General features: G+C 49.8%; 1 protein-coding gene across 14 annotated transcripts in view; it reads left to right on the forward strand.

The window, feature by feature from the left end:
* Positions 1-15,018, forward strand: part of PGAP2 (post-GPI attachment to proteins 2) — a 30,782-nt gene extending 15,764 nt beyond the window's left edge. For 5 of the 14 annotated variants that reach the window (XM_010334260.3, XM_010334255.3, XM_074401002.1 and 2 more), the window contains 4 exons: positions 12,533-12,785; positions 12,960-13,066; positions 13,705-13,813; positions 14,014-15,018. In XM_010334260.3, coding sequence (XP_010332562.1) covers positions 12,533-12,785; positions 12,960-13,066; positions 13,705-13,813; positions 14,014-14,144 — 600 coding nt within the window. In that variant the 3' untranslated portion in view covers positions 14,145-15,018. Of the gene's footprint in view, positions 1-6,306; positions 6,490-12,532; positions 12,786-12,959; positions 13,145-13,704; positions 13,814-14,013 lie in introns of all 14 variants that reach the window. The other 9 variants (XM_074400997.1, XM_074400999.1, XM_074401001.1 and 6 more) reach the window with 3 other exon arrangements.
* Positions 15,019-15,589: the final 571 nt, after the last annotated feature.

The raw sequence follows: 15,589 nt of genomic DNA on the forward strand, positions 1-15,589 counted from the left end.
TAATTCATTGACTGACTCTATATTACCTGAGACACAGAGACTCAGCCTCAGTTTCCTCATGTCTGAAATAGAATTAATTAGCTGGGCATGGTGGTGTGCATCTGTAGTCCTAGCTCCTCGGGAGCCTGAGGTGGGAGGATCACTTGAGCCTAGAAGTCTGAGGCTGCAGTGAGCTATAGTTGTCCCACTGCACTCCAGCCTCATGACAGAGTGAGACCCTCATCTCTAAAAAATAAAACAAAATAGAGTTGATAATTCCTGTCCTGCTCCATCCCAGGGCTAGTGTAGAGCCCTAGGTAGAGGAAGGATGGGAAGGTAGTTTAGGGAAGATGAAGTGTGAGGAGCAGAAGGAGGAGAAGAGACTGTCAGGTTGGAAGGCAGGAAGTGATCTTAGCCTGGGTGCTCTTGGTGAAGAAGAGGCAGATTCTGCACATGGACCCTTGGGCTCCCTCAGAGTTCTGAAGGCCCCCTAGCCAGCTGAATCCCCCCTTCCTGTAAAAAGCATCTGCTTCAGAGAAATGGCTAGGACTAGCAGTGGGGTCTAGCTGCAATATGGGGTGGAGCCCCACTTTTTTTTTTTTTTTTTTTAAAGTCACACTCTGTTGCCCAGGTTGTAGTGCAGTGGCATGATCTCAGCTCACTGCAACCTCCGCCTCCCGGGTTCAAGCAATTCTCCTGCCTCAGCCTCCTGAGTAGCTGGGATTATAGGCGCACACCACCACACTCGGCTACTTTTTGTACTTTTAGTAGAGATGGGGTTTCACCATGTTATGAGGGTCTCAAACTCTTGAACTCGTGATCTGCCTGCCTCAGCCTCCCAAAGTGTTGGGATTACAGGCGTGAGCCACAGAGCCTGGCCCAAGGGTGGAGCCCCACTTCTTTTCTTCATGTGACGAAGTTTTCCCTCCTCCTCATTTTTCAGTGGGTAGACAAGGGCGTTGAGGTATGGACACCCAATCTGATGAGACCCAGGGCTGGGAGCTATCAGAAATAACAAAACCGGAAGAAAGGGGTGACCAGGTGATCTGAGGGGAGGATTACCCTTTCCTGACCTAGTGTTTATCTCAGATAATGCATCAGATGTACTTGTTACCCTAGCGACTCCTGATCACCAGGCAAAACCCTGCCCATCTAGCTCCAAAACGTCTCGATATCCTCCGTGGAGCTAACTTAATCACTCCCTCCTCTGGGTGCTCACGATTCCCTATGTTATCACTCTGTCACATCATATTTGTGTCTGTCTTTCCCACCAGATGAGGATCTCCTTGAGGAGACACTGCATTTGAGTGAGAAAGTATTTGGGTTTTTTTGTTTGTATTAGAGGTGGGGTCTCATTCTGTTGCCCAGGCCACGGTACAGTGGTGTGATAATAGCTCACTGCAGTCTCAAACTCCTGGGATCAATCAGTCTTCCTAACCTCAGCCTCCTGAGTAACTAGGACTGCAGGTGTGAGCCACCACACCTAGCTTGAACTCCTAACCTTGTGATCTGCCTGCCTCGGCCTCCTGAAGTGCTGGGATTACAGGCATGAACCACTGTGCCCAGCCAACACACCCAGCTTAATTAAAAAAATTTTTTGTGTGTGGAAACGGGGTCTCACCATGTTGCCTAGGCTGGAGTGCAGTGGCATGATCATAGCTCACTGCAGCCTCAACCACCAGGGCATAAGCGATCCTCCTTCCTCAGCCTCCTGAGTAGCTAGTATTATAGGTGTGCACCACAATGCCCACCTAATTTTTGTGTATATGTGTGGAGATGGCATCTCACACTGTTGCCCAGGCTGGTCTTGAACTCCTGACCTCAAGTGATCCTCCCACCTCGGCCTCTCAAAGCGCTGGGATTATAGACGTGAGCCACTGTGCCTGGCCAGAAAGTGTTTGTTGAATATATGATTAGGACTCCCTAGCCCAGTACTCTGGGGAAAGGAAGGCATGGTATAAGTCAATCATAGTCCAAGCAATATTATAATATTTGTATGGCATATGAAGTTAAACAGACTAGGCTATTTGTTCTGCCCCTTGTGGCTGACGCTGAGGGCTAATAGGATCAATAACCTATTAGCTAGGTTATTGTATACCTGGCGTACCTGTTATCTGTTCTTGGCATACCAGTTAGGGAATTAAGATATAGATAGTTGCTGGAGTACTTGGTCCCTCTGGAGCAGTACTAGGTCTGTGACCATGAGGGCATGTTGTCCCCACTCCCTGGGACTACAGTGTTGGTTTCACCTGGGAATGTTTTTTTTTTTTTTAGATGGAGTTTTACTCTTGTTGCCCAGGCTGGAGTGCCATGGCGTGATGTTGGCTCACTGCAACCTCCGCCTCCTGGGTTCAAGCGATTCTCCTGCCTCAGCCTCCCGAGTAGCTGGGATTATAGGCATGTGCCACCATGCCCTGCTAATTTTGTATTTTTAGTAGAGACGGGGTTTCTCCACGTTTGGTCAGACTGATCTCGAACTCCTCACCCCAGGTGATCTGCCCGCCTCAACCTCCCAAAGTGTTGGGATTACAGGCTTGAGCCACTTCGCCTGGCTCCACCTGGGAATTTTTATATTTGCTCTGAATTTCCCACTCAGAGTATCCCAGAAATGGACAGCCCTAGGAATAAAAGAAGCAAGCTAATCCAACTTATCTATAATTGATTACTTTGCCTCTACTGACATATTCCCAGTGATGGGGAGCTTCCTTCCTCCCCAGGTAGGGTCTTCTAAGGAAGCTTAATAACTAATAATTAGCAAGCGTTTTTCTTTCTTTCTTTCTTTTGAGACAGAGTCTCCCTATGTTGCCCAGGCTTGAGTGTAGTGGCATGATCTCAGCTCGCTGTAACCTCTGCCTCCTGGGTTCAAGCAATTCTTCTGCCTCAGCCTCTCAAGTAGCTGGGATTATAGACACCAGCCACCATACCTGGCTGATTTTTGTATTTTTAGTAGAGACGGGGTTTCACCACCTTGGCCAGGCTGGTCTCCAACTCCTGACCTCAGCCTCCCAAAGTGCTAGGATTAAAGGCATGAGCCACTGTGCCCAGCGTCTTTTTTTTTTTTTTTTTCCAAATAGAGATGGGGTCTCACTATGTTTCCCAGGCTGGTCTTGAACTCCTGAGCTAAAGTGATCCTCCTGTTTCAGCCTGTCAGAGTGCTAGGATTACAGGCTTGAGCCGCTGTGCCTAGCCCAAGCTTTTTCTTTCTTTTTTTTTTTGTGAGACAGGGTCTTGCTCTGTCACCCAGGTTGGAGTGCAGTGGCACGATCTTGGCTCACTGCAACCTCTGCCTCCTGGGTTCAAGCCATTCTCATGCCTCAGTTTCCTGAGTAGCTGAGATTACAGGCATGCACCACCACACGCCCAGCTCATTTTTTAGTAGAGACGGAGTTTCACTATGTTGGTCAGGCTGAAGCTTTTTCGTTTTGTTTTTTTTCTTTTTTTTGAGATGGAATCTTTGTCTGTTGCCCAGGCTAGAGTGCAGTTGTGCAATCTTGGCTCACTGCAACCTCTGTCTCCTGGGTTCAAGTGATTCTCCTGCCTTGGCCTCCCGAGGAACTGGGATTACAGGTTCCTGCCACTGCACTAGGCTAATTTTTGTATTTTTAGTAGAGACGGGGTCTTGGCCAGGCTGACCTTGTGATCCACCCACCTTGTCCTCCCAAAGTGTTGGGATTATAGGCGTGAGCCACTGCACTGGGCCTGAAGCTTTTTTTTTTTTTGAGACGGAGTTTCACTCTTGTTACCCAGGCTGGAGTGCAATGGCACGATCTCGGCTTACTGCAGCCTCTGCCTCCTGGGTTCAGGCAATTCTCCTGCCTCAGCCTCCTGAGTAGCTAGGACTACAGGCACGTACCACCATGCCCAGCTAATTTTTGTATTTTTAGTAGAGACGGGGTTTCACCATGTTGACCAGGACAGGATGGTCTTGATATCTTGACCTCATGATCCACCCACCTTGGCCTCCCAAAGTGCTGGGATTATTGGCGTGAGCCACTGTGCCCGGCCTCTTTTTTTTTCTTTTTGAGACAGAGTCTCGCTCTTTCGCCAGGTGCTAGGCTAGAGTGCAATGGCGCAATCTCAGCTCACTGCAATCTCTGCCTCCCAGCTTCAAACAATTCTGCGTTAGCCTCCTGAGTAGCTGGGACTACAGGTGTGCGCCACCATGCCCAGCTAATTTTTGTATTTTAGTAAAGACAGTTTCACTATGTTGGCCAGGCTGGTCTCAATCTCTTGACCTTGCCATCCGCCCACCTCAGCCTCCCAAAGTGCTGGGATTACAGGTGTGAGCCTCCGCACCCGGCCGAAGCTTTTTCTTATAGTGAGTATGTACTTACTTTCCAGTGAATCTCTGCCTTGGCCCTGGCTCTGCTTTGGTAGCCATAGAACTATTCTCTTCTCGTGGCTTCAGGTCAGCCCTAAAGAGACAAGGAGACAGTAACGAGGGCCCTTCAGTCTATCTTCTTAGGTAGTATAGCTCCAGTTTTTTCAGGCAACCTTCCCAGCACATGGTCTCCAGGCTTTTCCCTACCCTGAATGTGCCCTTGAACTTAGCTCCATTATTCACTATTCTCTGCTGGGCGTTGATTTGGGTATAGGACTCCAGGTGGCCTGGGCAGTACAGGCAAAAGCAGGACTGTTCATTCCTATTCCTGGCTGTTAGAATTCTGTTGATGCAGCTGGAGCTGCCATTAGCTGTTTCTGTACAGGTACAGGCTGAACACTGATACTTCATATTCAGGCTTGTCTAGGTCTCTTTTGCATTCTGATTCTATCATCATAGGATTTCATAGGATTTAGCCATTTCTCCAGTGAGGCCCAACAAGTCCTCTCAGTCCTGCTCTAACGAAAAAGGGCCAGATCCTTTTCTGCTTTCTCTGTTTCCCTTCCTAGAAACCTGCCTATATACCTGGACACAACTCTTAAAAAGGTCCCTGCCCCCATCACTACCAAATAAGCTATTGCCAGCTGACCTCAACCACTATCACTTCTTACCTTTGCAGAGTGTTCTAGGATTTATGACATATGCTTGTTGATCCTGGGAAGGATGTGTGCCTGGGCAGGCATGGAGAACTGGGTACTGTGGGCGGGAGGGCAGGCCCTGAGGAGCAGGGGGTGGGACCCTCCAGTCTTAGAACAGTCCCAGTCTGGCTGCAGCCTTCAACCCAAACCCCGGATTCTTCAGCACCAAGTGTGAGTGTTGCTTAGTGAGGCCCCCACCCCCACCCCATTCCTGGGTCTCCTTAGTGGAGGGAAGCATGAGTCCCGAGGGGAGATTGGGTCCTAGGTCTTTTAATATTAAGTCATATCTGTCTGCCCCAGCTTGGTCTAGAGGGAAGCCCAGCTTGAGGAGTCATGGTGGTCAGGCAGTGGGGGTTGTTGGGGGAGTTGTCTGCCAGGAGGAGAAGGGAGTGGAAGAAGCTCAGTTTCCCATGTCTGAGTCTGATCTGGACAGAGGCCTCCTGGATCTGGCCTAGGACAGCAGGCTCAAGCTCAGTAGAGAAGGTTTCCGTGACCCTCCAATTCTCCCAAACCTTGGATTGGGTGATATTGGTCTCCTCAGAGAGGGAGGAGATGGAAGTCTCCTCAGAGAGGGAGCAGATGGAGGTCTGAGCCTCCACAGGGACGCTGGGACTGTGGGTCTCTGTTGAGGATCAGGGTACTGTTGGCCTGAGGCTTGGATCATTCAGAGCCTGGGGGCAGGATGGCTGGCAGCCTGTGGCCCATTGAAATAGGTTCTGGGCACTCCCTCTGTTCCTAGTTGAACTTGGGTAAGGAGCAGGAATGTGGTCAGACAGGGTCAGTGGGAGGGCTTTGGTCCTACTGAGCCAACAGTCCTTTGTTAGTTGGCCTGAAAGAAGCCTTAACTTAGAACCTGAAGCTGTCAGGTGGCAAGAGGCCTTAGTCCTGGTGTTTGATCCTGGCATAGTTCTGGGCTTCAGTCTCCCCTTCTGTGGAATGGAAATAATAACCTTTCTACCTCTGACCCTTCTTCTGAGTGGCTGTGAGAGTTGTGAGAGTGAGGTGGGCTCTAACAAAAAGAGCTCCCTGTGCAAGCCACCGGAAGCCTCTCTCTAGACTTTTCAAGAGATGGACCAGGAGTATCAGTGTTCCAAGGGGATTCCTAAGTGCTGACCCTGCCTGCTGCTCCTGTCCCATCTCCCTCTGATCCTTCTCCTCTGCACTGTCTTCCTTTTTCCTTTACACCTTTTCTACCCTTTCTGCTCTGGCTCTTCCTTATACTCTGAGGAGCCATCTCTGGAAAAAGCCCCACTTTCCCAGGCCCAGGTATCCTACCAGGCCCCAAGTTATATCCCTCGTGCTGCTTAGGTCACTCCCTACAGGATGTTCTCTGCGGCCTCCCAGCCCTTGGACCCCGATGGGACCGTGTTCCGGCTTCGCTTCACAGCCATGGTCTGGTGGGTCATCACTTTTCCTGTGTTCGGCTTCTTCTTCTGCATCATCTGGTCCCTGGTGTTCCACTTTGAGTACACAGTGGCCACTGACTGTGGGGTGAGTGCCAGCTCCCCAGCCCCTGGGTCAGGGCCAGGTCAGGAGGTGGCAGTTAGGGTAGAATTAGAGAGTGGAGAGGAAGTGGAGGGTCAGAGAGGGGTAAAGGGACAAGGGGATGGGGGGAAGGGTCAGTAAGACAGCGTTGGGGAGAATTCATGGGGGAGACTCAGAATAAAATCACAGTCTTCCCCTAGTTAGGAGATGATGATAGAAATGCAAGGGATAGGCTGGACAGGGTGGCTCATGCCTGTAATCCCAGCACCTTGGGAGGGCAAAGCCAGCGGATCACCTTAGCTCAGTTTGAGACCAGCCTGGGCAACATGGTGAAACCTGTCTCTACAAAAAATGCAAACAAATTAGCTGGGTGCAGTGGCACGCCCCTGTAGTCCCGGCTACTTGGGAGGCTAAGGCAGGAGAATTGCTTGAGCCTGGGAGGTGGACGTTTCAGTGAGCTGAGATCACGCCATTGTACTCTAGCCTGGGTGACAGGAGTAAAACCCTGTTTTACAGCTGGGTACTATGGCTCATGCCTGTAATCCCAGCACTTTGGGAGGCCAAGGCAGGTGAATCACCTGAGGTCAGGAGTTTGAGACCAGTCTGGTCAACATGGCGAAACCCTGTCTCTACTAAAAAATACAAAAAAATTAGCCAGGCATGGTGGTATGTGCCTGTAATCCCAGCTACTCTGGACACTGAGACGAGAATTGCTTGAACCTGGGAGAGGGAGGTTGGAGTGAGCCGAGATCACGTCAAAACAAAACAAAACAACAACAACAAAAAAAACAACAGTGCAAGGGAGTGGGGGGTTAGAAGGAGGTGATGGTGGAAAGGAAGGTATTGGAATGGGCAGGAGAGATCATAAGAGGAAGGAGGCAGATTGAAAAGGAAGCCAGGACTGAGGAGGTAAAGTAAAGCCTGAATATGGGAGATGTAACAGGTGTCTTTGGCCCAGACTCGGGGACTGACCTTTGAGGATCCATTCTCAGCTCTGATCTGGATCTTCAAGCTTTGTTTTTCCTACTGGCAGCCCCAGACCCCACAAACTGTGTCCAGTCAGGGATCTGCCAGCCAGAAACCTGGATCAGTCCACTAGACCTTTCTTGAGGGCCCAGGGGTAAAGCTTACGTGCTAGGGGCATGGACTTAGATATGGACTTGCCCTTAATATCTCATTGCTACAAGAATCAGTCCTTAGACACAGACTAACACAACATAGTGATCTGGGATTCCTATTGTGATAAAAAAGAGTACAGTGACTGTGGGGTTCAGAGGAGGCACTTCCCCCAGCTTGGACATTGGGGATCACTTTCTTCCTGGAGGAGGGGACATTGTTGCTCTGGGGTAAAGAAGTCTCTTTGTGAATGCCAGGCTGACAACTTTTGATTTTATCTAGAGGGCAATTTTTATCAAGAGCTTTGGAAAGATTTTAGGCAGGAAAGGGACATGATCAGATTTGTGCTTTATGTATGTATTTATTTAGAGACAGGATCTCACCCTGTCACCCAGGCTGGAGTACAGTGGTGTGATCTTGGCTCATTGCAGCCTTGACCTCCTGGGCTCAGGTGATTCCTCACCTCAGCCTCAGCCTTGGTTAGCTGGGACTACAGGTGCATGCCACCACGCCTGGCTAATTTTTGTATGTTTTGTAGAGATGGGGTTTTGCCATGTTGCGTCAGCTGGAGATTTGTGCTTTAGAAGACCATTCTTACTTCAGAGTAGAGAACAGCTTTAAGAGCAAGGGCAAGAGTAGGGTATAAGGAGGCTAGTGCAGTAACTCATGCTGCTAGGGGAACCAGAGCTAAGATGCAGACTGACTGTGAGGATAGAGAGGAGGGATGGAGGCTAGAAAGGTGTAGAAAGTGGGATTGACACAATTGGAGTTTTTATGCAGTTGGCACAAGGTGGTAGACAGTAGGGTAGCTAGAGAAGGCGTCTATACAGTGGGCGGACTTTTACCTAAGACCAAAGGAATGAATATTCTGTGAGGCTCTGTGAAAGGGGATGTTGGGGAACTCTATCTTTATACCATATGAGCTTCTGATCTGCTGTTCCATCAGAAAGTGCTTGTCTCCCCATGTCTCAGTACTCTTAACTCTGGGCTCATAGGGAGGTTTGAGGTAAATTGTGTACCTGGTTTCTCATAGCTCCTGATACTGCTTATTGCTGGTGCAGTAGGTGAGTAGGGAACTTGTGTGCTGGGGCTGGGGCTGGGGGGAGGAGTACATGTACCTGATTATGTGTATGTGTCTGTGTGCTTGTGTGTGTATGTGATGGAAGAGACAGTCCTTGCTCTTAGAATCCCACCCTCATCCCTAATCTGAGAGAAGTTCATGAAGACAGGACCAGCAGCCCCAATGCCCTAACTCTTCCTCCTGAGGCCTTCCACAAACTCCGTGTCATTTTTCCCCAGTACTCGTTCCCAACAGTGGTCAGGATCCAGGGCCCTTGAATCCTGTTGGCTTTCTCAGTCAAGCTTTAGTTGCTGGTCCTGTTTTTCTTAAAGTAGCAGAGATTGGGGAGTTTTCAGAATGAATATTCCAGGAAGCAGAGGCAACACTCACACTAATCCAACTCAGAGTAACAATAAGACAAAAATCAAGTAAGGAGAATTGGAGCCCTGAAAAGTGTCTGATGAAGATATGGTTCCTGCCTGTCACCCATAAGCAGAACTTCCCATGCTCTATGCCATGTAGCTCACAGCCTTTTTGCATTCTTTAGAGAGAATTTTGTTTTCTGAAAGCCATCACTTATTGTACCTACTACATGCCAGAGCAGATGTTTTACACACTTTATATTAGAATTCATAAAGAACTTTCAACCCAGAATTTCATATCCAGCCAAACTAAGCTTAAAAAAAAAAAAAAAAAAGTAGAATTCATGTGGTTGGGCATGTTGGCTCACACCTGTAATCTCAGTACTTTGGGAGGCCAAGGCAGGTGGATCACTTGAGGTCAGGAGTTCAAGACCAGCCTGGCCAACATGGTAGAACCCTGTCTTTACTAAAAATACAAAAATTAGCTGGGTGTAGTGGGGAGCACCTCTAGTCCCAACTACTTGGGAGGCTGAGGCATGAAAATTCTTTGAACCTGAGAAGCAGAGGTTGCAGTGAGTCAAGATTACGCCACTGCACTCCAGCCTGGGTGACAAAGCAAGACCCTGTCTCAAATAAATGAATGAATGAATGAATGAATGGAATTCATAAACACACTGCAAGGTAGGTGGTGGTATACCCATTTTACCAATGAGGAAATTGGAGCTCAGAGTGGTGAAGTGACATGCTCAAGGTCACCCAGCTAATAGAGGCAGAACTGGGATGCAGATCCAGCTTTGTGTTCATGAGCTTCCATGGTGCCCCTTCACATTACTCAGAGTGAAATACCTGAGACTGGTCTCAAGCTATGACATCTCAAGCTATGGCTTTGAGAGTAGCATCTTCTCTCCCAGAGCTCTGCATTTAGCTTTCCCTGATAGTGCAGGGGGAATCCATCTTCTTTTTTCTGGAGGCTATGAAGCCCCCTGGCTAGTCTTGCCTCAGGCCTACCTGTGGGCTGCCCTGTGAGCTGCCTGCAGCATTGCTCAGTTTCTTAGCAGTCCAGCATCTCCACTGAAAGAAAGGAATGATGGTCCTTCAGAACTCCACTTCCAAAGACTGTCCCTCCGTAGTTGGAGCAAGGTCATTCCCTTGCCGGGTTGCTAGGCTCTGGCACTGCACTGGCCCTCGTTGGAGGTCTGCAAAAGTGCACAAAAAGTGTGGGCAATGGACTGGCCATTTTCACAGTTTTGGAATCTTAAAAATGCGTATTCTGGCCTGGCGCATACCTGTAATCCCAGCACTTTGAGAGGTCAAGGTAGGGGGATTGTTTGAGTCCAGGGGTTCTAGATCAGCCTGGACAACATGGTGAAACTCTATCGCTACTTAAAAAAAAAAGTACAAAAAATTAGCCAGGCATGGTGGTGGCTACTCAGGATGCTGAGGTAGGAGAATCACTTGAGCCCAGGAAGTAGAGGCTGCAAGTGAGCTGAGATCGTGCCACCGTACTTCAGCCTGGGCAACTGAAGTGAGACCCTGTCTCAAAAAAAAAAAAAAAAAAAAAAAAAATGCAGATTCTAGCCAGGTGAGGTGGCTCACACCTGTAGTTCAGCACTTGGGAGGCCAAGGCAGATGGATAGTTTAAACCCAGGAGTTCGAGACCAACCTGGGACATATGACAAAACCCTGTCTCTACAAAAAATATAAAAATTAGCCTGCTACTCAGGAGGCTGAGGTGGGAGGATCACCTGAGCCCAGGAGGTCAAGGCTGCAGTGAGTCATGATCATGCTATTGCACGCCAGCCTGGATGGCAGAGTGAGACCCTATCTCATAAAGCGGGGAAAGAACCTGAAAAAAAAAAAACTTAAAATGCACATCCTTAGGTTCTAAGCCTTCTGTATTTTCTTTTCTTTTTTTTTTTTTTTTTTTGAGATGGAATCGCTCTGTCGCCCAGACTGGAGTGCAGTGGCACAGTCTTGGCTCACTGCAACCTCCACCTCCCAGGTCCCTGTTCAAGCAATTCTCCTGCCTCAGCCCCTCCTGAGTAGCTGGGACTACAGGCGCATGCCACCACACACAACTAATTTTTGTATTTTTAGTAAAGATGTGTTTTCACCATGTTGGCTAGGATGGTCTCGATCTCTTGACCTCATGATCCACTCGCCTAGGCTTCCCAAAGTGCTGGGATTACAGGCATGAGCCACCATGCCCTCCCCCTTTTATCTTCAGCTTTAAGGAGTGAGGCTTCAGTAGGAGTTCCAGGCATTGAGAAAGATGGATGGTGGAGATGCACAAGAATATGATCATTTCCTTAGACTACACCAGGTTAGGAGCACCCACTTTCTTTCTTCATTCTTTTTTTTTTCTTTTTTGAGATGGAGTCTCTCTCTGTTAGCTCTATTGCCAAGGCTAGAGTGCAGTGGTGTGATCTTGGCTTACTGGAACCTCCACCTCCCAGGTTCAAGTAATTCTCCTGCCTTAGCCTCGTGAATAGCTGGGATAACAGGTGCTGACCACCACACCTGGTTTTTTTTTTTTTTGAGACGGAGTTTCACTCTTGTTACCCAGGCTGGAGTGCAATGGCGCAATCTCGGCTCACCACAACCTCCGCCTCCTGGGTTCAAGCAATTCTCCTGCCTCAGCCTCCTGAGTAGCTGGGATTACAGGCAAGCGCCACCATGCCCAGCTAATTTTTTGTATTTTTAGTAGAGACGGGGTTTCACCATGTTGACCAGGATGGTCTTGATCTCTCGACCTCATGATCCACCCGCCTCGGCCTCCCAAAGTGCTGGGATTACAGGCTTGAGCCACGGTGCCCGGCCTCACACCTGGTTTTTTGTAGTAGAGACGGGGTTTCACCATGTTGGCCAGGCTGGTGGTCTTGAACTCCTGACCTCAGGTGATCCACCCACCTTGGCCTCCCAATGTCTTGGGATTACAGGTATGAGCCGTCATGCCTGGCACATCCACTTTCTTAATCATGATCAGAGCAGGGTTGCCATTCTACCACCTTAGTACACCTGCCTAGAGGAGTGAGTGGCGCTGGGAGCAGACTGAGGAACATCTCAGCTGAGCAATGAATCCAGCACTGTTCTAAGGAAGCTCAGATGTTCTGTGACTCATTTCTGTCCTCTCGACTAAATCTGAGGTCTTGGAACTCACCCAGGGTCTTATCGGTGGCACAGCTCTGAGCTAAGGGTGTAGGGAGCATCTGAACCCATCTACATACTGCCCAAACACAGGCAGGGTCCAGTCTGTGGGAGAGAAGAAGGTCCCACCATGCCCCTGCACAAGTCCCAGGCTAGCTGGGGAATGAGAAGCACATTGGGCCCAGGAGCTGGAAAGAGAGGTCTCTTGGGAGAGGTGTGGGGACACCTGAAGGAGGACTTCCTGGAAGGGGATGGGCTGGAGCAGAGCCTTCTGAGGCCAGAGTGATCTTGTAGATGGAGAGAAGGTTCTCCATGTGGCAGGGGCTGGCAGAGGCAGCTGCCCAGACAGGTCATAACTCTCTAGGTGCCCAATTACCTGCCCTCGGTGAGCTCGGCCATCGGCGGGGAGGTGCCCCAGCGCTACGTGTGGCGTTTCTGCATCGGCCTGCACTCGGCACCTCGCTTCTTGGTGGCCTTCGCCTACTGGAACCACTACCTCAGCTGTGCCTCCCCGTGTTCCTGCTACCGCCCACTCTGCCGCATCAACTTCGGCCTCAATGTCGTGGAGAACCTCGCGTTGCTAGTGCTCACTTACGTCTCCTCCTCTGAGGACTTCAGTGGGTGCCTGGATGAGGGAGGAGTGGGGAGGGGTTCCCTGAGGGGACGGGCCTGCCCCTACCACATTCAGACTTTCCTACTTAGTGGTGTGGGCACTCCCTGCAATAGGGACCTTCCTACTTAGTGTGGTGGGCACTCCCTGCAATGCGGCTCCCAATCCTCTTTCCCTCCAGCCATCCACGAGAATGCTTTCATTGTGTTCATCGCCTCATCCCTCGGGCACATGCTCCTCACCTGCATTCTCTGGCGGCTGACCAAGAAGCACACAGTAAGTCAGGAGGTACGGTCTATCCCTAGCGGGGGCTCCAAGCAGCCCAGAAGAAAATCAAGGACATCTGTCCTCAGGATCCGGGTAATGGTGAGGTGGGAACTGAGTTCTAATGGGAACCCTGGCAAAGGGATGTTGGGGTTCGGGCTGGGTCTTGGGGACAAACCAAGGATGGTTGGTCAGAATCTAGGACTGTAGCACTGTGTTTGGGTAGTGTGGGAGATGAGAATGGAAGATATGAAGGCTACAAATGGGGGTAAGAGGAGTTGCATCTAGACGGCAGTGAGTTAGGAACAGTGTCTGGGGACTGTAGTCTGTCCTAATTCCAGCACCCCGCCCATGTCCATGTGTTTTTTTCCCCCCACAGTATTTGGAGGTTGGGTTGGTGGGTGACTCCATATAACTTTCATACTTCATCCCCCTGAAGTGGGAGGGGCACGAGTACCACTGCTCCCCTAGCCCTTCACTCCCCCAGAGGCAGGATCCTGAACTTGTTCCTCATTCTGGCTTCTCCTGCCTGTGCTCCCTTCCATGACCGCTAGTGGGAGCCAAGGGAGATAAGGTCCAGCCCTTAGGAGCTAGGGCTGGGCGGGGAGCCTACACCCTCATACCCAGCAAACTGCAGAGTGATCAAACAGCCTATTCTCTAGGATCGCAAGTCCTACAGCTGGAAACAGCGGCTCTTCATCATCAACTTCGTCTCCTTCTTCTCGGCGCTGGCTGTCTACTTTCGGCACAACATGTATTGTGAGGCTGGAGGTGAGGCCAGGATAGAATCCATAAGTGGTCATGACTGGCTGTGGGGCAGCAGTGATATTTTCGATAATGGGCAGTGGTCTTGGGGACTGGCTGCCATTGTGTTGCCAGTGGCAGACTAATGGTGGTGTGATTTATCAAGAGGCTCCTGAGTGGGGTAGCAAGAGGTTCACCATGCCCTGTTCCTTGTGTCCTCACAACAGTGTACACCATCTTTGCCATCCTGGAGTACACTGTTGTCCTAACCAACATGGCGTTCCACATGACGGCCTGGTGGGACTTCGGGAATAAGGAGCTGCTCATAACCTCTCAGCCTGAGGAAAAGCGATTCTGAACACTTCAATCCTGCTTGGGAGGCAGCCCACTGCCCAGAAACAAGAAACAAGATACCATTCTGGCCTTCCCCACCCCACATCCTCTCTTGGCCTTACTGAAGATGGGGGAAGGGTAAGAAGGGCATAGGCCAAGGCTCACCCCAGTGCTGCTGGCTTCTCTCCACCCCTCATATGGGCATAGGGGTCCTCAAGCAACATCACCTTTACCTGAGAGGCCCCAAGAAGCTGAGCTGAGCTGGCAGAGCGCTCCAACATTTGGTGCTAAAAAAAATGTCCTGAGGTTCATGACCACCATCCAGTTTCTGGCCTTTACATAGCTACCTTTCACTAAGGTCAGGAGCCCCTGAGCAGTGGCTGCTCCCTGACAACCACAGCCATTTCTCTCCACGGGGTCATTCACATGACTAATGTATTTCATTATCTACTGCACACATCCAGGCCTGTGGCCATAGTCCCCTGCTAAAGCTGCTCAGGTGTTCTAGATTTCACCCTTTTGATTTGGTATGTGCCCTAGGGTATGTACCCTTCCCTGTCTAAGCATCAGCATGTCCATGTGTCTGATGGGAGATGGGTGGGCTGTATGATTTCCAATACCAGTCTGTGGTTCTGATGTCATCGGGTGGTGGTGGTGGTGTATACCTAAAGGATGACCTGCTACAGAAAAAGCACCAGCACAGCATGTATTTTCTTCTCTCTTCTGAAAGTTCTGGCTTACAGACCCCTTCCCTCCTTTGAAAGGTATGGCATAGAGGAGTCAGATGCAGATCCCTACCCTAAAATGGGCTCCCAGGTATCTCCTGTCTTCCCTACTGCTCCAAACCCTAAGTTTTGGTTGTGCATTTTAAAGGAAAATAAATTTTCTATTTTTTTTTTTTTTTTTTTTTTTTTTTTGGCCAACAGTTGCCTGGGCTTGCTAGTCTTGGGGCTCATCTTGTTTGATAGTAACAAGAGAGGAACAGGCTCAACGATGGAAAGTTCACAGCAGGGCATGATTCCTAGCAGCACCCCTTAGGTCTGGAGTCTCCTAAGGCTAGTCCAAGTGTCTGTTTTGGTGTCCAGGAGTGACTGAGCTATCTGTAATGATTCCAGGACTGGAAGCTAGGAAACGTGGAAGTCTTCAGTTAGGCAGAGACCTGAGTTCAAACCCAAACTCTTGTTAAAGCTCTGTCTTCTTGAGGATTTGAGATATAGCTCTCAGATGCATGACTAAGAGCATCTGCCTTTAGGCTAATGGCTCTCAATTGCTCACTTTCTGAGCCCTAAGATAAAGAAATCTTTCCTCAAGTTTGGTGTCCAAGTCCACTACAGCATCTGTGACTAGGCACCAGAGCAAGGCTGCCCCTCTGGGAGTCTAGAGCTTTGTTAGGGAAATTGGGGGGTGAGGGGAGCCTAGAGCTTTGATAGGGAAATTAGGGGGTGAGGGGAGCACAATGAAGCCTATTGT

Source organism: Saimiri boliviensis, chromosome 6 (assembly GCF_048565385.1).
Source record: "Saimiri boliviensis isolate mSaiBol1 chromosome 6, mSaiBol1.pri, whole genome shotgun sequence".
In the NCBI taxonomy this organism is placed as follows: Eukaryota; Metazoa; Chordata; class Mammalia; order Primates; family Cebidae; genus Saimiri; species Saimiri boliviensis.